The 21902-nt window shown below is 31.2% G+C and overlaps 2 protein-coding genes across 2 annotated transcripts; one reads left to right on the top strand and one right to left on the bottom strand.

Annotated features, from left to right (window-relative positions):
- Positions 1-3453: 3453 nt before the first annotated feature.
- On the bottom strand, positions 3454-6472 carry LOC130932857 (proteasome subunit beta type-4-like). The gene is made up of 6 exons (XM_057862301.1): positions 6308-6472; positions 6066-6142; positions 5586-5715; positions 5204-5363; positions 4929-5114; positions 3454-3835 (listed from the first exon to the last, which is right to left on the bottom strand). The coding sequence occupies exons 1-6, from the start codon at positions 6340-6342 to the stop codon at positions 3722-3724; spliced, it is 702 nt and encodes a 233-aa protein (XP_057718284.1). The 5' UTR covers positions 6343-6472; the 3' UTR covers positions 3454-3721.
- Positions 6473-12086: 5614 nt separating this feature from the next.
- LOC130933352 (5'-3' exoribonuclease 4) lies at positions 12087-20728 on the top strand. The gene is made up of 22 exons (XM_057862941.1): positions 12087-12503; positions 12806-12908; positions 13076-13152; positions 13236-13427; positions 13528-13647; positions 13747-13809; positions 13899-14045; positions 14154-14318; positions 14518-14595; positions 14709-14795; positions 15103-15183; positions 15979-16074; positions 16582-16652; positions 17267-17395; positions 17474-17550; positions 17634-17674; positions 17758-17832; positions 17975-18126; positions 18222-18326; positions 18408-18483; positions 18927-19009; positions 19425-20728. Exons 1-22 carry the CDS (start codon positions 12291-12293, stop codon positions 20062-20064), a joined length of 2871 nt encoding a protein of 956 aa, XP_057718924.1. The 5' UTR covers positions 12087-12290; the 3' UTR covers positions 20065-20728.
- The last annotated feature ends 1174 nt before the right edge of the window (positions 20729-21902 follow it).

Here is a 21902-nt window from a genome sequence, read left to right as displayed (position 1 = left end):
CAAAGTAATAGATAAAATTAAAAGTTACAATAATGATATTTGGTGACAATTAATTACGATTGGGTGAAGAGAAAGTGATAAGAGAAGAAAAAAATGAGAAAGGAAAGCAATGCAATAATAGTGTGTGATAAAAAGTAATAGTAAGAGAAAAAAATAGTATGTGATATAATAAGAAGATATAATAAAACTATAAATTAATAATTTTAAAAAAATTTATCTATTAGAATTATAAATAAAGATAAAAAATATTTTAGATATAAATTTTTATCTTTGTTTTAAATTAAATATTGTTAAAAAATAAATAGATAAACTTTATAATATTTATAAATAATTACTTTGTAAATATTTATCTTGATTTTATTACACATAATAACAAAATCATAAATTTTTTAATATCTTATTTAATTTAAATTTATAATTTTTATACGTTCTAAAAGTTAAATAACTTATAAAATTTTTATATTTATTTTTATATATTTTTAATTTTTAAATTATTTTATTAAATTTATAATTTTAAAAATAAAAATATAAAAATTAAACCCTTAAAAACAATAAAAAAGCAGGTGAAGGTGCCTGTTGAGCCATTAATAATTATAAATATTACATAAATAAATCATAAATATTAATTTAAATAAAATAATTTTATATTAGATTAATTTTCTAATGTAAAACCTTTCATGGCTTCTACACATGTAGTATTGCATTGGTATAAGTAGAGAATGATAAGTGTCCTTCTAGGGGGACAAAATCTCAGATGTCTGAAGAGTTGATGATTAATTATAAGTGGATTAATGAAAATAATTTAAGAAAATTATTTAGTGGCTAAATATTCCTAATCATGGACATGTATGAATTGAATTTTTTTTGTTTGATGTCCCTTTGTATTAGAAGATTCAAAAATTGTTATCACATTAATTTAGCTTGCACAAAAAAGAGAATGAGATTCTGCTATTAGTTATATATAAGTCTAGGGATCCTAACTAATTATATGTGACTTTTATGAGAACCTAATTAACTTCCTATTCCAAAAGACTAACTTGATCTGAATATTCTGACACAATTAGTCGCTCAAATCAATTCCATTCAAACCGCTACACCAAAGTCCCCGATAAATCCCACCACAGATCCTACAAATCTGTTCTTTCTTCACCCTGGCGAGAATTCAGGTACTCCAATCATCCCTATTACTTTGGATCACAAGAACTATGGATCTTGGTCGAGATCGATGAAGATGGCTCTGCAATTGAAGAATAAATTTGCCTTCGTTGATGGTTCTCTTCTAAAGCCGGCTGAGAACGATCCCACTCATCATGCATGGGAGCATTGCAATACACTTGTAGTCTCTTGGCTCCACCTCTCTCTCCTCCCAGACATACGCAACAACGTTATTTGGAATGGTGTTGCTCACAGTCACAGCATTTGGGAAGAACTCAAAAAGCACTTCTATCAAGGAGACGTGTTCTGCATTGCTGAGCTCGAAGAAGACCTCTTCTCATTCAGACAAGGTGATCTTGAACTTACATTCTATTTCACAAAGTTATGAGGAATTTGGGAGGAACTAGAAACCTTTCGACTGATCCCTTCGTGTGTTTGCCGCACCAATTGTCCATGTGCATCCACAACTCGAGGATATAGAGATGACACATTGGTAGTTCGATTTCTTCGTGGCTTAAACGAACAATTTTCAGCTGATCAAGCATCATGTTAACGTAGCTGTTGCCATCGGTTAACACCACCTTTGTTAGTGTTGCAAGTGTGAGAAGTGTCGAAGTTAGTCCCACGTCAAAGAAAACAAGGAAGAGTGAGTAGTTTATAAGATGAGAAACCAATTAACTTGATGCTTTAATAAGGTTTTGAGTTGGACGTGGTGTCCCGCGGTGTGCAGTTCACAACTTTTCTAAAAATAATTCTTTCCGAGGCAGGAACTATAGCCAAACTTATGGAGGAAACATGACTTTTCTCCAAACTTCAAAGCCAGAACAACCCCTACCTTCAACAATATCACAATTGATGCACATGATGATGAGCATGATGATATTGTTGAGCTCTATCAGGAAGATGGTGGTAGTTCATCAACCTTCTTTATTCAAAATTAAAAACAAGCCATGTTAGCTCTCTTGCAACAAAATGCGTCCCCAACTTCCCATACTGTGAATTAAGTATCGCATGCCATAGAAGTCTAATGTCCTTCTAAAAGTAATTCTATGGTATGCACTTTCAATTTATCGCATTACACTAGTTCCTAGGTCATTGACAGTAGTTCATGTCACTCATCGCATTGCTACATTCCACACATACAAAGCCATAAGTCCAGTAAGAGTCAAATTACCTAATAAGTGCATCGTCATTGCTTCAATATCTGACACAACAAAATTTTTGAAACACTTGTGCCTCATAAATATTCTTTACCTACCTTCTTTTACGTTTAACCTGATTTCAGCGTCAAAACTTATAGTTTGCATTGATTGTCAATTTCTTTTGTAACAAATTTGGTTGTAAAATACAGGATTACCCTACACTAAATAAATATCCAGTTAAATATATATATATATAACAACAACAAAGTCTTGTTTCATTAGGTGAGATCGGTTATATGAATCAAACGATGAGCTCTATCTTATATCATGCCTATAGAGAAATTGTTTACATGTAGATCTCGTTTGACCACCTCATGGATGATTTTTTTAGGTTTGTCTTTGTCTTTCACCTTTTGTCCATCTTTCATCTCATCCACCATTTTCATTGGGTGCTCTATATATATATATATATATTTGTCTTTCACCTTTTGTCCATCTTTCATCTCATCCACCATTTTCATTGGGTGCTCTATATATATATATATATATATATATATATATATATATATATATATATAATGACTTATTAAAAATTTGATAAAATTATAAAAACCAAAAGAATAATCAAATTATTTTTTTTAAAAAAAAAAAACACGATCTTCAAAACAAAACCCTCAACCATGATGTCTTCATTAAGAGCTAATATACATGATTACACAAGAAGACTATCATAATCCCCACGGGATGCAAACTGAACCTACCCGCCCGGACATCACCTGCAACGATGCAGGATTGCAGGTTGTGTTCTCTCCTAAGGCGTCTGTCTTCAGCTCCATCCGCCACTACGCTTCTGCATGTGCAGTAGCCATAAGAGCTTCTACACCATAGTCGCCTTTAGATTATTATCTTATTTAGCATTACTCTTTTCAAACTACCCTTAAAATTATGAAGAGTATCGAGATAGAAACAGGACTTGTGCTTCTTTTTTACTGCTTGGTTCCGTTATGATATTACGATATTGATTCTATAGATGAAGCACCCATAAATTTTCAAGCGACACATACATACACCCCATTGACTATAAATGCGATCAATATTGGAAGACTTTCCTTTTCGTTTTTTCATGAAAAAAAGAGAAATGAAGATAGTACAAATCTAAAATAAAACTGAGATCTTAATAGAAGGAATATTCAAGCGTTAAAATCCACATGTTCGTGGGTTTAGGCTTAAGCATTTAGCATTTGAATGAAGGAAACGGGGATGAATAATGCCAAAAGGAAAACAGAACTGATAAATTATATAGAAACAGGTAAATCCAAATGATCATGAAAATATAAACACAAAATGAAGTATCATTTAAATTCAGAAGGCTGATTCATCCCATCCATTTAAATTTTGTTTCTTTCCGTTTCACATTGAGCCTACTACCATGAACCTTCAGCTCCTACTGTTGGATTCTTGAAAGCAGAGAATTCCCAATATGTCTTCAATGAGAATGGTGGGAAAACAGTTGCCCCTTCTTCCGTAATTTTAGATATCTGAAAATTGAACATTGCATATATACTTAAATATGTACACAATTCAATCAAACTTAAAATTTTATCAAGAATAAAAATGCAACAATAGACGTCTTTCACTCTTTTGTCACGAAGTGAACATCGTTATACCAGTGCTATTGTATTGTGTCCTCTCATAACATGTCCTGTGGAGTGTGGACAACATATTTCCTTGTAGTTGGAACTTAAGATCCCCACAAGGATTAGTAGATGCAGGGCAAATGGGGGATTGAATTTCCGAACCAAACCATATGAACTCATTGTTCCCAAGAACTTGAGTATGTGGCACTCGAGTTCTTGATGGTCTAATCTATAATTATCCTAGTTTGATTTGAACATTCTTTTGGGCCACATCACTGAGAATAGATAAAGTTTTGCACTTGCATAAGCATTTTTTTAATTTTTTTTAAGAACTCAAGGAAAGGGGAGCCACGGAGGCAAACCATGGAATCAAACACTGATGCACACAGGTTACATTACACCTCTTGGGTGTGACCCTTCCCTAACCCTGTGTTAGCAAGGGATGCTTGTGCACCCGGTTGCCATATTTTCCTTTTTGCTTTTTTGGAAAATGGTAAAATAACTATTCAGGCAATACTCAGAAGCAAAGTCAGAACATAAGTAGATGAAAATCTCTACACATTACTTTTTTCATTTTCTTTAAAATTTAAATTATTATTGGTTATCAAAATCCTAATAATTTTAATTAAGAGTGCTTCAACCTGAGCCATATACTTCTCAACGTAATGTGACTTGTAAAACTTCTATCTGAAAAATTTTATGTGGCTTTCCACAAAATGATGGGATTGTGGATAAAACTAAGTGCTACACAAAAATCAGCATTCAAATAAAACTATTTCCTTTCATCCTTTGAGATTCCCAAAATACAAATTGAAATTAATATTGTCAGATATATAATAACTGGTTCCCAGGCCTATGAATATGCTAGCACTACGGACTAGGCAAATGATAACTGTTAACAGGTATAGATTCAGGACAACATATTGATAGTTCAATTATGTTCTGGTTTTGTTAAACTGAAAAGTCGGGGGTGAAAAAAGCAAGTAGGAAAAACCTGAATCTTGTTGACAGCAGATCTATCACGGTATAACAGCACACGCATGCATTTTTCGAGTAACTGGACACCTTCTTCAAAAGTCAAGTTTTCATGCCACTCATCACGTAGAATTGGCCTAGCAAGATGATTTCCAAGTCCAGTTGCTACATGATTATCTTCAAAATTCACACCAATCATACTGACCTGGATAAGATTCAGAAGTACAAAAACTGAATGAACTTTACAGGTAATAAAATTGTTGAACTAAATGTAGAAGACAAAGGAAGGCACACCATGCCAAGGTACTTCTGCCCCTTCTTCACACCACCAAGTATAAGTGAGTTCCACAATGGATTGAATTTGTTGCGTCTATTATACATGATCCGAGTTAAATAGTTGTGCACCTCCTTAGGCCCTAGAGAATTCCCATCATCCCACATGTTGTCATAAAGGCTGCATCCATCAAAACTCAATCAGAGTTACTTGGAAAATTTCAACTTGTAATATTGAAAAGGTGAAAAATATGCTTCTTTACTCTCTGTCCAAAACATATGAATAACCAAGCATATGTAAAGCTAAATCATTTAACCAAGCAGACCCTTCTATTCTTCACTAATTTGAAATTCCAGTGCATACTCCGTAACAATTTTTGCTTTGGGGGGAAAAAATGCTCACATAAGTTCATCAAGGTAGCGTAGAATCTCCTGAAAGTCACTTATTTCCCCACTGGCACCGAGAAGTGAATGTTTTCCAATAGGCTTCAAACGTTCAATGCTCTTGTACCGCAGAGTAGATCCATACGAGCCTATCATTGACATAAGTCCAAAGTGAGACCAATCAATACTTTGCAGACAATCAGAAGAAAAATACTATATTGAAAAGCAAATATGTCCAGAATTTATTGTCAAAGCAGTTTCTAATTTCCTTAAGATTGTATGTATTGAGGGCATTTTGGAATGGAGATAAAGGCCAATTGAATACTATAGTGAAAGTTCAAGGGATCAAGATCAAAATGTAGCACTAGAAAAGGCAAACAAGAAAGTATTCAGAACTAAAAAGAAGGCACAGCTAGTTTCAAATAAAGTATTAAAATAATGAATGCAATTACGAAGCTAAAGTACTTAATTAAGGAAATAACGAGATTTAGCATGAGACCTCCGGTATCAGCAGCCATAAGAATCCCATCTTTGTATTTGAGGGCGACTACGGAGGAACCAGTTACATACGGATACCTGGCCAAGAAAACACAATTAGGGTTTAAACTTAGATTTGTAAGAAAAACGAACCATAAATGTCAGTTAGTATATCGAATGTGTGGAAACCCTAAAAATGTGGATGCGGAAATAGTCACAGATACGCAATGGAGAAGGGAAGAGGGAGAGAAAGTGAGTGCATACAAGGTTCTCTGGGTTTCAGCTGAAGGATCACCCATCGTCGTGAGAATGAATTTGGATCGTAAATCGCAGAGTGAGAGCCGAACTCAGAAGAAAGAAACGAAGAGCGAACAGGATTTGAAGCTATGAAGCGTGCAAAGTGCAATTATTTCTTAAAATTGCTTGATACAAAACGACGTCGTTCCGGGAAAAAGGGAAATGTCTTAAAAAAACATTTATTTCCTTTTTTGGGGAACAATTTAAGTGGGAAATTGTGATTTTGGGGAACAATTTTTGGCAGTGGTTTTAATTATGTCCTTAGTATAATTGCTATGAAATTCTGCTTTTATCAAATTGTAGTGCATCGCATTATGTATGTAAAACAAATTACAGGAAATAATTTTTAGTTAATTAATATTAGTCAATTTTAAAATTTAAGTTTATGATTTAAATTTTAAGATTAAATATTTATGAATTAAAATTTTAAATTTGAGATAAATAAAATAATTTAAAAACGTTTACTAATATTGACCGAAAAGATTAATTTTTTGAAATGAGAAAGTATACTGAGCCAATGACTTAAGTATACAATGTGTACAATGGAGGTTTAGAAAGTATTAGAGATATGATTATTAGTGTTACATTGTCCTATCAGGTTACGCTTTTGGGATGAGTTGTTTCAAGATATGGTATTAGAGTTCTAAATTCGGAAGATCAAGAGTTCAAATCTTGGTGATGCTAATAGAGACCAGCAAAATCCTTACCAGCAGTAGTACTATTAACAAATACTAAAAATTTATTATTTACTTTATCTATTTTAATATTAATATTATTATTAAAATTATCTATTTTAATATTAGTATTAAAATTTACTGATATTATAAATTGTTATTTTTATTGTATCAAATTAAAATATTTTTGTAGTAGTATTAATTGATTTTATGATTATCTTTTTATTATTTGTCTTTAAAATTTAAAATTTGGTTATTCTTAAAATGTTGAAGATATGTATTTTAAATTTATTAAATTTTTAACTATTTTATATTTTTTATTTACATGAGACTAATTTTACCGTTTTAACCAGTAATTTATCGATTTAGTCGTTGAACTAATAAATTAGTGAATTAATAATTTAACCGATTTAATTATCGGTTCAAATCTTATAACTATATTAATATTTAAATAAATAAATAAATTTTTATTAAAATTTATATTTCTATTAATAATAGTACATAATTAAAAATATAATTAATTTAAAAAATAAATAATATAAAATTAAAATTAAATTAAATATTTATAAAATTACTTAATTAAAAAATTTACTATATAATTAGTCCTTGTGATATCCATTAATAAGAATCATAGTAGCAGGTAAATGGTAACTAGGAGACACTCAAACTAAAATGTCCCTTGTTCGAACCCGCTGTTATGGAATACCATAGAGTAGCGAGTTATTAAACCTAACCAGTTGAACTAATTTCTGCCCGTTCTCACGGTTCACACGCGGTTTTTATTGTTAAACGGTTCAAAAAACGAATAGAATCAATTTATAATCCTATTTACCAGTTTTTTAATTGAAGTGTTCGGTACAGCAATTTTTACAACTATAATGCAAAAGAAGTATGGGCAAGTGTGCACATGCTAAGACGAGAGAAACTCATAGTAAGTATGCTGTATGCACCATGAAGCAGGAAGAAGCCATTGGAGCTAGTAGTGCAAGTGTGCAGCAATAATAAGGAGACAATAACTTCAAAGATGGAAATTCATGGGTAGACGACTTTACAGTGAAGTTAATATCTAAAAATTGTTAGATAATTTGACTAATTTAACTAAATTTTTATCTAACGATTTTTAAGTATCAACTTCACGTGAAATCGACTTCACCTGAGTTTTTACCAAATTCAGGACGTTAAAAAAAACAAACTATATTAATATTTTATAATAAATATTATAAACAATATAGTTATATTAAATTCACAATTATGATCAAATTTTATAATTATAATAATCAAATTATATTTGTATTTATAATTAAAAGATTTATAATTATGAGAAGATGTTGTATTTAAAAAAGAGAGAGATTAAGAGATCGAAATATTGTGTTTTGTTTAATGTATATAAGATTGAGTTATGTTTTGGTATCTTATTTGATTTAAGATAAATATAGAAACAGATGTCTTAATTTGTTTTTAAAGAGAAGTAGAATTGGAATTTAAAAAATTAAATGAATATAATTTTGAAAAAAAAATGTTAATAAAATTTCAGTATTTATCTAAAAAAAATTAGTCTCTTGTGATTCTAATTTCTTTAGATATCAAAAGAATTAAAATTATATCCTGAAATTAAATTTTTCGTACCAATCTCTTACCACTAAATATAATATTGAGTCATGATCTCTCGTTTCAATTTTTATCTTTACAAACAAACGCACTCTATGATAACATTTGAAAGTAGTTATTGAAACATAAATTAAAGAATTGAAACTCAATATTGTATTTATTAGTTTAAAATTTTAGTCTCATAATATAAAATTTCATTTCTTTCGATATTTCTAAAAAGTGAAGACACATGATATTAAAATTTTTGAAGATCAAGAGGAGATTGAGATTTGAGATTAAAATTTTAGTAACATTTATTTTTAACATTAACTTCATTCAAATTTTCGAATTCCAAATATAATCTCATTTTTTTATTTTGTAGGATACTTAGACATAATTTTTATATACTTTACACCAAACACAATAAAAAAATTTAATTTAATATTTATTTCTCTGTTTTTATTTTCAGTCTCTTTCTCTCAATTTTAGTCTTTCTTTTAAACACAATATATTTTCATATTGGTATATATAATTGAAAACTGATTTTTTTAAATGTTTTTTTATCATTTTTTGTGTAAGTGAAAATTGTTAATTTAATTTAACCGTGATATTGTGTGCATGATGGCATATTGCAGGTCAACTAATAAACTAAAAGGTCTGTTTGATTTATTCAGTATTTTATATTTTAGGATTTTGTAAAAAAGTAGTAAGAGAAATAAAATTTTATTTTATGTTTTTGCTCTATTCTTCTATATAAAAAATTTGAAAAAAAAAATATCCTCACTCTCATTTGTTAAAACTCAACTCTAAATATAATTTTGACTTTTTATCCCAATAATTATCAATGATTACTTAATTTACTATTGTCAAATTAGTATTTTCATTTTTTTAAAGAGAATTTAACCATCACTCATTGAAATTTGTAAATGTAGAATTGTTTAAATTTTTTAGTGTGATTGGATTTCAGTTTGCAAACGGGAGTTTGCATAAAAGTGATTTTGCAAACTTGCTTTTGATGAAAAGTAAGTTTGTGTTAACTGTGATTTATGTTTGGGAATTTTATATCAAAATTGATTATAGTAAAATAAATGTTGTTTGGATTATACTATTCAAAATCACTTTTAGATGAAAAATTACTAAAATAGGCATCAATTAAAATATTATTTTTTATATTATTCTATTAATTTACTTTAAATATTTGAATAGATCTTATTAATTTATTTTATAATAAAGTTAATATTTACTTATTAAATTAAAATAACATATAAAAATTGACAAAATATATTTTAATACATAAAAATACTAATAAATATTAAAATAAAAGATAAAACACTAATAAAATACATAAAAAATAATATCTTATACAAAATCAGTATACCCAATAATTTTATTCTTATAAAACTTTTTTGACATCCAACATTCATAATTTTATTAATACTTATGAATATTTTTTATTTAGTTTGTCTTTTTTTGATGGAATCAATTAATCTATATTATAAAAAGAGTTACAATAAAATATAATATATAAAAATTATAATTATAAATTTTACATAGTTGAATAAAAAATAAAAAATTTCAGCCAAAACAAAAATAAAATATAATAAAATATAAAACGAGAATTCATGTAAATAAAAAATGATAAAAATTTTATAAAACCAACAATATATATCATATGAATAAAAGAAATATAATAAAAGAAAAAAAAATTCATATGAACAATATATATCAACAATATATATCATATAAAACCAACAATATAAATACAGTGCATAAAAGAGAAGAAAAATAAAATTCATATAAACAAGAAATAATAAGAATACCATAAAAAAATTAATAACATACATGAAAGATGAGAGATTAGAACACTGAAAAATAATATAAAAAAGGTCAATGATAAAAATAAGTAAAAAATAAAAAAAACAAAGTTAAATAAAAATAAAAAGACACCTTACATATTAAACATAAAGAACAGTAAATGATAAAAAAAATTTATATGAACTAAAAAATAATAAGAAATAAAAATATAAAAGAGAGTACTATACATTTTATAAATTTAGTATATTTTGGACTATAAATTTTTATTATTTATGACTCTTTTATTACTTATAATTACTATATAATAAAAACAAATAAAGTACAATAAAAATAAAAAATAAAAACAAAAAAAATCATACAAACATAATATATAATAATTATAACCAACAATATATATTATATAAACAAAAAAATTATAATAAAAAGTAAATAAAATTTATATGAATATAATCAAATAAAAAAAATAAAAAATTTTATACATAACATAAATATAGTATAATAAAGGATAGAAAAAATAATTTATATAAATAAAAAATAATAAAAATTAATAAAAATAAAATTTATATCAATAATAATTGTCATATAAATAAAAAAATACAATAAAAATATAACAATAGAAAATTAAAAAAATAACATCAGAACACTAAAAAAATAATATGAAAAATATTTATCATATAAATAAAAAATATAATAAAAAATAAAAAAATTAAAATATGAAAGAAATAACTAAAAAATATTAAAAAAAAATTAAAATCTTTACCTTGACAGTGATGAAAGCACTTCTAGGTTAGGGATTCCAAAAAATTGCCAAACATAACAATGTAGCGTTCAAGATGTTCAAACGAGTTTTTATATTTATCAACGCGAACTCCAAACACACCCTAATTATCAAGTGTGTTTAGCATAATTATTTTTATTTTATTTTTTTATTTTTGTTTTTGGTTAATGAATAGAAGAGACGACTAATTTTTTTAGAAATAGAAGAAGATTATAGTGTAATGATTAGTTGGTTGTTTTTATCTAATATAAAATTTATTTTTTTGAATTTTTATTAATAAATTAAATTTAAAAAATAATAAAATTTGTAAAGAATTCTCACGGTTAGATTTTATGGTGCTTATGTTTTTTTTAGTATAGAAAGACTATGTCATTTGAGCTATTACTCATTGGCTTATGGTGCTTATGTTAAAATAAATTTTTTTATGAATTTAGCTAACATATATCTTAAAAATATATAATAAACTTATTATGAGAAGAAAATTTTAAATATTTTTTTAATAAATATAAAATAAATACATTAAAAATTTAAATTTTTATATTTTAATAAAAACTAACTTAATTTATAAATTTAACATGTTTCCTTACAATACAAGATAAATGAATTCTATTTATTGTAAAATAAATTGAAGAATCCGATTAACACGTTTAAAAAGTTAACTCTAAAATATCAATTTAAAAATCAGATTTATATATTTAAAAAAATTCGAATAAAAAATAATAATTTTGCCTTTAAATTTGTAGGTTTAAAAATATTTAAAACCGAAAATAACAGATCTTATTGTCAGGTTTGTGTTTCCCCGTAAAGAAAAAAAAGTAAAAAACACACCAAATTTCAACGATGCTAAATGCTAAAAAATATCACTGGAAAGCCAACATCAAAATTAAAAAGTGTCAAGGGGACAAGTAAGGGCACGATTAGGAGAAGGGCAGTTCGGTCCCATCAAATAAGGCGGCCACCACAGTGGCCCGTACATTTCTACACGGCGACACAGATCTCCTCCTATCCCTCATCGGTTACTCACAATTTAGTTTCTCTCTCTTTTTTTCTTTCCCTTTCTCTCTCTTCCTGTGCCGGGCCGAACCGTTCCGGCACTATGGGAGTCCCAGCGTTTTATCGGTGGCTCGCTGACCGTTATCCCCTCTCCATCTCTGACGTCGTTGAGGAAGAGGTCCCGGCCGCCTCCGAAGGCGGCGCACCTCCGTTTTTTGTTGATATCTCAAAACCTAATCCCAATGGCATGGAGTTCGACAACATGTACCTCGACATGAACGGCATCATCCATCCTTGTTTTCACCCCGATGGAAAGGTACGCGCTTCTTTTCAACTCTCTTTTCCTTCATTCAATTTGTTCTCTCAGCTCTATGTTCATTTTTTCTTCTTTTAGTTAGAGATCTTGCATGTACTATGCTTGATTCGTTGACGAAATTCAATATCTATACGTATCTATAGTGAATGGGAAACCTAGCTCGAGAAACAAAGAGAGTAGATTACTATAAATAGTCATTGGAACTTGAACAATGTCTGCTACTGAATTTTTTTGTTGAAAGAAACATTTATATTCCGCAAACTGCTTCTTATAACTTCTTGTTGATTAATCTTTAATTGCAGCCAGCACCTGCTACCTATAACGATGTGTTCAAATCAATATTTGATTACATCGACCATCTCGTTTCGTTGGTTCGTCCGAGGAAGCTGCTCTATCTTGCAATTGGTACGGTTCTTTATTTGTTTCTTGCAATGTATTAGTATCACTGATTTCGTTGTTGTGAGTACTAAACGAAGTCAGTAAAGGCTTTGTAGAAACATCAACTAACTTGGTTTGACCATTATCTCACCACTACCATTTCTTTTCACATGTACTTTTTCTTGCCCCTTCAGATGGAGTTGCACCTAGAGCCAAAATGAATCAGCAACGTTCTCGGCGCTTCCGAGCTGCAAAAGATGCAGCTGAGGCTGTAAGATTATGAATATAATTCTCTTTACAATGATCCCCCACTTTTTCTATGATGATTGCTTGAGTTACAGTCTGATGTTGTAGGAAGCTGAAGAGGAAAGGCTGAGGAAAGAATTTGAGGGTGAGTTGGAACTTTTGCCTTCTAAAGACAAGCCTGAGACTTCTGACTCAAATGTCATCACCCCTGGCACTCCGTTTATGGCGGTGCTGTCGCTGGCTCTTCAGTATTATGTACAAACTAGATTGAACTACAACCCTGGCTGGCGGAATATAAAGGTTCACTTGATTCCTTCTTGTTGTTATTTTCTGAATACTTTGTCTATGCTCTCTATCTATTTATTTATGGAGTTGCATTGGTGATTATTTGAATTTGAAGGTTATACTTTCTGACTCAAATGTCCCTGGCGAAGGAGAACATAAAATAATGGAATATATCCGATCACAACGTAACCTTCCCGGTTTTAACCCAAATACTCAGCATTGTTTGTATGGGTTGGTGAGTATTTTGTCTGATTTAGAGGTTTTGACATTCTCTAATGCTAATAGGTTTGTACTTGCCCAAGTTTTACATGGTTTGTTATAATCATTAAATCAGGATGCTGATTTGATTATGCTTTCGTTGGCTACACATGAGGTTCACTTCTCGATATTGAGGGAGGTTAGTTTATAGTGTTTGACTTTCCTGCTCATTTTTGCTGATTGATTGTCAATGGATTGCCTTGATGATTCATTACCTGGGTGAAACAGGTAATTACTTTCCCCGGACAACAAGAGAAGTGTTATCAGTGTGGTCAAGTTGGCCATCTTGCAGCTGACTGTCGTGGTAAACCAGGTGAAAAACCTGAGGACTGGAATCCTGTTGATGATACCCCCATTCACAAGAAGAAATATCAGGTTAGAGGACTGGAATAGAATGTCATTCTAATTCCTTTTTCCCTTTCGTTCTTAATATTAAACTTAACTGTTGGTCTTTAATTTTAAACTAATTCCTTGCATTCACAGTTTCTTAACATTTGGGTACTGCGGGAATATCTGCAATATGAATTGGACATACCCAATCCTCCTTTCGCGATTAACTTTGAGCGAATAGTGGATGATTTTGTATTCCTATGTTTCTTTGTTGGCAATGATTTTCTTCCACATATGCCAACATTAGAGATTCGGGAGGTAAGCATCTCACAGGCACTGTGTCATATTGAGTTGTAACTTGAACCAGAAGCTATTTAAACAAGATGTTTCTTGGTGTTTTGCTGATATGCAGTTTTTTTAGCTTGCTTAGGTGATGGTGTTTTTACCTTTACCTTCATGTTTCCTTTCTATGAAATGGTCATTTTGTTCTCTTCATAATTCTTCTCAACTGGTTCAGGGTGCTTTGAATTTATTGATGCATATTTATAGAAAGGAATTCACTGCGATTGGTGGTTATCTTACTGATGCGGGTGAGGTAAATTTTCCTTTATCAAAGCCATTTAAGTTTGTTTCATCTTTCGTTAGTTGCTTGTTTGTGTATTGGTTTTCCTGCAAGTGCTAGACTTGAAATGCCTTTACACTTCTCAGGTTTTCTTAGACAGAGTGGAACATTTTATCCAATCTCTTGCTGTTCACGAAGATCAAATATTTCAGAAACGAGTTCGAATTCAGCAGGTATTGCGAGTTTTGTGATTTGACATACTGCCACTTTTGGATGGGTGATGTTAGCATTCTTATACTTAATACCCCTCAGTTTTGTGCCACCATAACTGTTAGCTGTTAAAGGTTGTCAAGTTTAATTGGTTTATAGGATAGCGACTTCATTCCATCTGTTTTATGTTCTCTGTAGTCTGGTCCAGTGTATTAAATTTGCGGCAGATCATCACAATTTTCCTCATTACAGACAATTAGTTCATATTTTCTTGATAGAATGTTTAAAAGTTTGTTTCCTTATCTTTAATTCTTGTAATTGTATTTTTAGGCTTCAGAAATAAATGAAGAGATGAGAGCTAGGGCAAGAGGAGAAATGCCTGAAGAGCCACGTGCCTCTGTTGTGGATAAGGTTCAATAAGCTTTATTGCCAGAATCTAGTAAATTTAGTATTATTTGCTGACTCCCTGAAGGCCTGAACTGGTTTTTGGGAAGGCCACCTGTTTGGAACCCCAAAGTAATTCCAGTAGCTTTCCAAACATGAACACTGATTGTATCACATTAACATGCCCGGCAGTTATAGTGTAATAACACTGTTTACCTGTGGTCTGTAGAAGGAAGTTTGGTTCCAGAGCTTGAATTTGCTCGTAGTTTGTTGGGTTGCCTTTATGAGGAACCAGTTGGGTGCTATTGGTTTCTACTTGAACTTCCTGTTCGTGTGTTATCTTTGTTATCTAAAATGAAATGCTTGGGCAGCACAAGAAACTTCCTGAACTTGTGACTGCCAACATAAAACAGAGCTTGTGACATTTGATGTTAATCATTCTCTATCTTAACTGTTTGGTTGTTCTGATAAAAAAAAAAGGTTTGCTACTTTTGTATATTTTCGTAAATCATCTTGATTGCCTGTCTGACAGAATTTGTCTTGTGAGTGGCTCTTTTGAAACACAGGATGACAACCTTTCTATTTTCCTGGCTAGAGAGTTTACACCTTTTCATTTTACATTAGGTGTTCATTGTTGGCTGAAAGTGAAATAAGAATCCCCTTTTTACAGGGTTTACTTATCTTTTTCTGGGTCCCTTTTTTTAAGAGAGTGATCATTAAACGGGAAGCTTGGCTAATGTTTGACTACAGGAAATACAATGACCAAGTACCTAGAAATGCTGAAAATTCCTGTATAAACTAAGAGTTTGTTTATCTTGTCAGGTTAAGTTAGGGGAACCTGGATACAAGGAAAGGTATTATGCTGAAAAATTTGGTGTATCAGATCCTGAGGAGATTGAGAAAACCAGGAAAGATACGGTAGGTTCTTTCAACTTCCGCCCTTTAAACTGTCATCCTTGTGAAATTTTTGCAGTCTCTAGCCGTGTGCGTGTTAACCATTAGATCAGTCAAACTTCTTATATGCACATTTATGATTTAAGTGGATGTGGTTTCAAAAATTACAAAAATTGACCGCTCTTCATTTTTTCCACTGCTCTTCAACTCAAAATATTTGGTTCAGTATATCTTGTTCTACACAAGCATATAAGATTTCTTTATTCTTTAAAATTGATGTGACACATGCTTTTAGTGTGTGTCGAACACACGATCTCAGGTTTGTTTACCTGCATTCACAAGAACGGAGGGAGTATGCTTGTGGAGTTTCACAAACTGCTGTGCAATTAAGAAAACAAGGACTTGCCATTTTTCTAAATTTTATATTATGTTTTCTTTCTCTATTAATAGTTAATTTTTTGGATTTTATATATCTTACTGAAAAGCTTGTATTGCAGTAGAAGGAAGCTAATTTCTTAGTTGTCCTTGTAGGTCTTGAAATACGTGGAAGGCCTTTGTTGGGTTTGTCGATATTACTATCAAGGTGTCTGTTCTTGGCAATGGTTAGTCATGTTTTATTAGTTAGTGTATGATTATTTGATGGTTGAATGTATGATAGATCTTAGGTCTATCATGTTGAAAACTAAAATTATCTATTAGGTGATTAGTTGTGTTGGATTAGCAAATTTTTTTTCTTCTGGTTAGTCATTTTTAGTATAATAGAGAATGGGGATGTTAGGCAAGTGTTTTTCTATCTCAATGAGTGCTAATTATGAAATCAGATGTCGTTGTATTCCCTCTGCCCTTTGTTATTATGGTTGCCTCTTTCCATTTAATTCCTGAAATTTGAGCATGATGGTTATCGGTGATGGTGGTTTAAAAATTGTGACACTAGAATGGGTTGACTTCCTTCTGTCAAAATTTTCTTAAAAACTAAGCGTAGCTTGATCATTGTGTTCTTTCATTAGCAAGTTTTCTCCCATAGCATCACTTCATTTTACAAGGAATGTCATATAGGTCAACAACTATGATGGCTAGGTCAGTGGGATATAGACTGTGATATTTTGCTTTAAGATTATTGTGAATTGTTTCGAAAGGGCTCTTCATCTTTCTTGATATCTTGTTGAATTATCAGGTATGACTGTTCTTAAGTTTTTTACATTGATTGTTTCTTCAGGTACTACCCATACCATTATGCTCCTTTTGCTTCAGATCTTAAAGATCTAAATGATCTGGAAATAACTTTTTTCATGGGGGAACCATTTAAACCTTTTGATCAGCTCATGGGGACCCTACCAGCTTCAAGGTTTTGTTGCTCACTCCTGTCCTCATATCTATCATGTCATGCTTCCTGTGCTGAGGATTGAAAATTTTGTTGTTGCAGCTCAAGTGCTTTGCCTGAAAAGTATAGGGATTTGATGAGTGATCCAACATCACCTATTTTTGAATTTTATCCTGCTGGTGAGATCACTTCGCCATTAGTGATGTCTTCTTATATGTCTTAGGATGCTTTTTCCTGCCATCACTTAAATTTCTTTTGACAGATTTTGAGATTGATATGAATGGCAAAAAATTTGCTTGGCAGGTAATATATTTTTATCAATGGTTCTGATTTAGGAAAAAAAAAGTTAAGGTTGATTTTTTTCACTAACCTTGACGTGTATTCAGGGTGTTGCCAAGTTGCCATTCATTGATGAGAAGAAATTGCTTGATGCCACAAGGAAGCTTGAAGGGACATTAACGGTCTGATTTTTTTCCCTTAAAAGAAAAACCACTAACATGAGGACATTTTGGCCCTTTTTACCAGAGGATTGTTGCATATGCACTTGAATCCAGCTTATTGTTAGTTGTGTCCGTTAATGTTATTTAGGATTGTTACGTGCAGGGGGAGGAACAACTCCGTAATAGCAAGATGCTTGATTTGCTTTATGTCAGCTTTTCCCATGATTTGGCTCCACATATCATAGTGTACTACCAATATAATAGTAATCTACCTTTTCTTGAAAGACCTGCTTGGCCAATTGACCCAAATGCTAGGTTGGTGAATATTAATGTTCATAGTTCACAAATCATTTGTAGCATTTTAATAGCTTCATATCATCATATGCTTGGCTTTTTTTCTTTATTTGCAGTGGTGGAATGAATGGGTTTCTCTGGTTATCCGACAGAAATGTGTTCAGATCCAGTGTATTATCCCCCATTGAAGGATTGCAGGATATTGATCATAACCAAGTTTTGTAAGCTTTTGGCCTTTTTTACCCCTGGTAGATATTTGTGGATATTCATGCAAACTAATGCTGATTGTTTTTAAATTTCAGGAATATTACATATCTTAATCCTCGTAAACATAGTCATATCCCTGAACCTCCAGCTGGTGTAGTAATGCCCAAAAAGGTTTGTATTACTTATCTATCTGAACGACTTATTGATTTCATCCATTGGATGGATCTTCATCACTTGATTTTCTATTTTGAACCACTCAGCCGCATGACTCAGATAATTGGTGTGTGTTAAATCATCTACGCTGTACCTTTTATTTATTTGAGTTTTTCTCTTTCCAAGAATAATCCATTTCTCTACTGTTTTATTTTGGGTCAATTGTATGAAGACTAGATGCATTTGGTCGAGATTCTTTTGCTGACAAAAACCACTTTTTACATTTCTGTATATAAGTTTCAAAACAATAAGAATCTCAAAAGGATATATGTTCTCACAGAGGGTGTGTGCGTGTGTTTTTTTTTCAATATTTTCAATTATAGAAAGAATTGAGTTTTAAAATCCCCATCTGGTAATCTGAAACAATGACACGCGTATTTTGACATTGGTTTTGTTTGCAGATATTAAAAGCCATTGATATTAAACCTTTTCCTGTGCTGTGGCACGAAGATAATGGTGGTCGACGACAGTTTGGTAGAGAAAGGTCAGAATCTATTTGTATGTCAAGGTTCAAAGACTTAGATGGGTGTGCAGTACATTTTTCGTATTCCTGCTCTTATGGATGCAACATTACTATTTGATTAAATTAATAAGTTTAACTTCGCATTTGGGGTATTACTCATTTCTGTTATGCAAAAAGGGTTGATTAAATTAATAAGTTTAACTTTGCATGTGGTAGTGGTACTCGCATTTTCTCCTTGCTGTTGTACAAACATGGCAGAAGACATCATCAGTATTTATTAGTTGTAGTATGTTAATTAGGTTGAGAAGTTCTCAATGGTTTTCAATTTGAATATGTGAAGCCCTTGAGTCATGACATGTGGTCTTTGGAGTGTGCACGGAATTAATAGTTTTGAAACGTTCATGCCTTAATTTGCTGCTTGTGAAACATCTTACAGGCCACACGTACCTGGAGCAATAGCTGGCCCTCAACTAGGAGAAGCAGCACATCGTCTTGTCAAGAACTCCCTTAATATAAAATCAAACAATACGTCTCATGGATTTTCAGAGCAACTTCCAGGGTATAATACAATGAACAGGCTCAGACCAGCTGGGCCCTCTGGTTCTGGAAAATATTATGGTGAGGATACAAGTGGTTATTATGGACACTATCCTAATCAGCATGGCATGATAAATAGGCCAAGATATCCAATCTCTTCTAATGGGGGACCAAGTGACAGACAGAACTTTAGGATGCAGCATCATGAACATCAGTTCCACAATGTGAGAACAGGGTTTTCTGCTTTGACAATGGAGGATGGCATGAGACCTCGGTTATCTGCTCCAAAGACGCCTGCGATGATGTTTTTGAGGCCTCCAAACACGGGATCAGCAAACAATATGCAACAACAATTTGTGCAGAACATAGGTCCTCCGATACCACCTCCAAAGTGGATTACCAAAGGACCAGATACAAATGGAGTATATGCCAGACATCAAGAAGTTGGGTTTGGGGGATCTTATGACAAACAGATGAAGAAGGTTTACCAAATCAGAACACGTCAAACCCAGGATATGCCAGAGTATGGGAACAGATAGTCGTCATTGGATTTTATTTGCCTTGTATCTAAAGTGCCCTTCCTCGGTTGGAGCTCATCCAAGTTCAACGATCAAGTTCGAGGGGAGGGGGTAAGGGCATTTATTTGATACCCTGGTTCAATCGCCATATGCTGATGAAAGCTCTGATTACACTTATCTGAATGAAGGTGCTGATGTGTGTCTGGCTTCATTACACAGAAGCTCATCCTTAATAGTTGTTATCCAGGCCATGCCAATCGGCAAGGTGCTTGGGCTGTAAGACGTCTTCAGGATTATATGAACTCGAGAATCAGTATTTTAAGCACAATTTGAAGGATGGAGTCAGGAACTGCTGATTGATGTCCATGGCATCAGCTGGGGTAGATTTGTTGTGTCTGTAAAATCCTGCTGGGCTCAGCAGTACTTTTAACCTGTACGCACCTGGTGTAAAATAGTTAAATCATTTTTATTTATTAATTCTACATCGTAGAGAGAGTGAGAAAAAGGCCAATAGTGCAATTTAAATTAGTTACTTCTATGGTGATATCATTAAATAGAATATGTAAAAAAATGAACCCCTTTGTTGTGGGGGGCGTCCATAATGAATAGGATGGATATTTCGTATTCAAAATAATATTTTGCTCTTTAAAATTTGTACAATCTTAACCAAACTTTGCCTTACATAATAAAGTTGTCAGAGTAAATTTGGATTTGTTAGAACTTTGTTCCGAGATTGTTTTCGAATTTGTCTAGCATTGAATTAGAATTGAGATAAAAAAAGTTCTTTGATATAAAGATATTATGAATTATTAGATAATTTAACATGATTGAATAAATATGTAACTAAATTATCCAACGGCCTGTAACATTATCTTCATTGAATTAGCTATCTTTAAATTTAGTTAAATGGCTTTTTTCACTTTGTTCATATTCTGTGTGAGCATGTATTTTATAGTCGTTTTGAATATGCGTGAACAGTATTCTCAAGGTTTGCTAATTTTGGTCAAATTTTTGTCATGACCTGATTCTATAACGATAAGCACAAAAAAAAAACTATAATAAAATAAAAACTATTAAGATAAATCTCAGTATATGAAAAGGATATGCTGAGGACAGGAGAGAGACGATAGTACCTATATATGTAACTCTTAATCTTACTGCAACTCAGTAAAAAGATATTGGCCAATTACCTAATTATTGTCTAATTTATTTTGTGGTAAGTTTTAATTTTTTAAAAATAATTTATTTTTATATTTTTAAAATTAAATATTAATTTTTAATTTTTTTTAGTAAATAGATACTACTTTTTAAGGCATTATAACATTCACAAAAAATATTATATGATTGGATGCAGATTTAGTGTAAAATAAATAAATTATTCTAAGCATATATAAATATATAATTTCTTATATTTATATGAATAAAAAAATGAGTTAACATATAGTTGTTGCTAAAAGTGTACAATGGATATATATCAAAATTAATTACTAAAATAAATTATCTGTATAAAATATATATTAAAAATAAATTAAATTATATATATAATAATGATTAATTTTAGTGTAAAAATAGTATTTTTAAAAAAAACCTATCATGAGCTGCCTGTCTTCATTGAATCAACACTGGCTTCTAAAAACGCTGGAAGTAAATATTAAAAAAGATAAAAGGAAATGGAAAATGTACTGATCAACTACATATAGAAGTTGACTGCATATCTTAACATATCTCCACTCGTTGCAAAAATGAGGGGGTAATCTATAATCTCAACCAAAACAGAAGAACATCAGCTAGTTAGCCTCGAGATACAGTTCCGAGTGTTTAGCAAAGTCGTTTTTGGGGGAAGAATAGCTCATAAAATT

This window comes from Arachis stenosperma, chromosome 6 (assembly GCF_014773155.1).
Source record: "Arachis stenosperma cultivar V10309 chromosome 6, arast.V10309.gnm1.PFL2, whole genome shotgun sequence".
NCBI lineage: Eukaryota > Viridiplantae > Streptophyta > Magnoliopsida > Fabales > Fabaceae > Arachis > Arachis stenosperma.
Note: the sequence above shows the minus strand (reverse complement) of the source record. Positions and strands in the feature narration are given on the sequence as shown.

Coding starts and splice junctions, on each gene's coding strand:
- LOC130932857 (XM_057862301.1), bottom strand. CDS start 6,342: ATGGGTGATCCTTCAGCTGAAACCCAGAGAACCTT. Junction 6,143..6,307: donor GCTGAAACCCAGAGAACCTT/GTATGCACTCAC, acceptor TTTCTTGGCCAG/GTATCCGTATGTAACTGGTT. Junction 5,115..5,203: donor GGCAGAAGTACCTTGGCATG/GTGTGCCTTCCT, acceptor AATCTTATCCAG/GTCAGTATGATTGGTGTGAA.
- LOC130933352 (XM_057862941.1), top strand. CDS start 12,291: ATGGGAGTCCCAGCGTTTTATCGGTGGCTCGCTGACCGTTATCCCCTC. Junction 17,833..17,974: donor AGCTTGAAGGGACATTAACG/GTCTGATTTTTT, acceptor TGTTACGTGCAG/GGGGAGGAACAACTCCGTAA. Junction 18,327..18,407: donor ATTGATCATAACCAAGTTTT/GTAAGCTTTTGG, acceptor TTTAAATTTCAG/GAATATTACATATCTTAATC.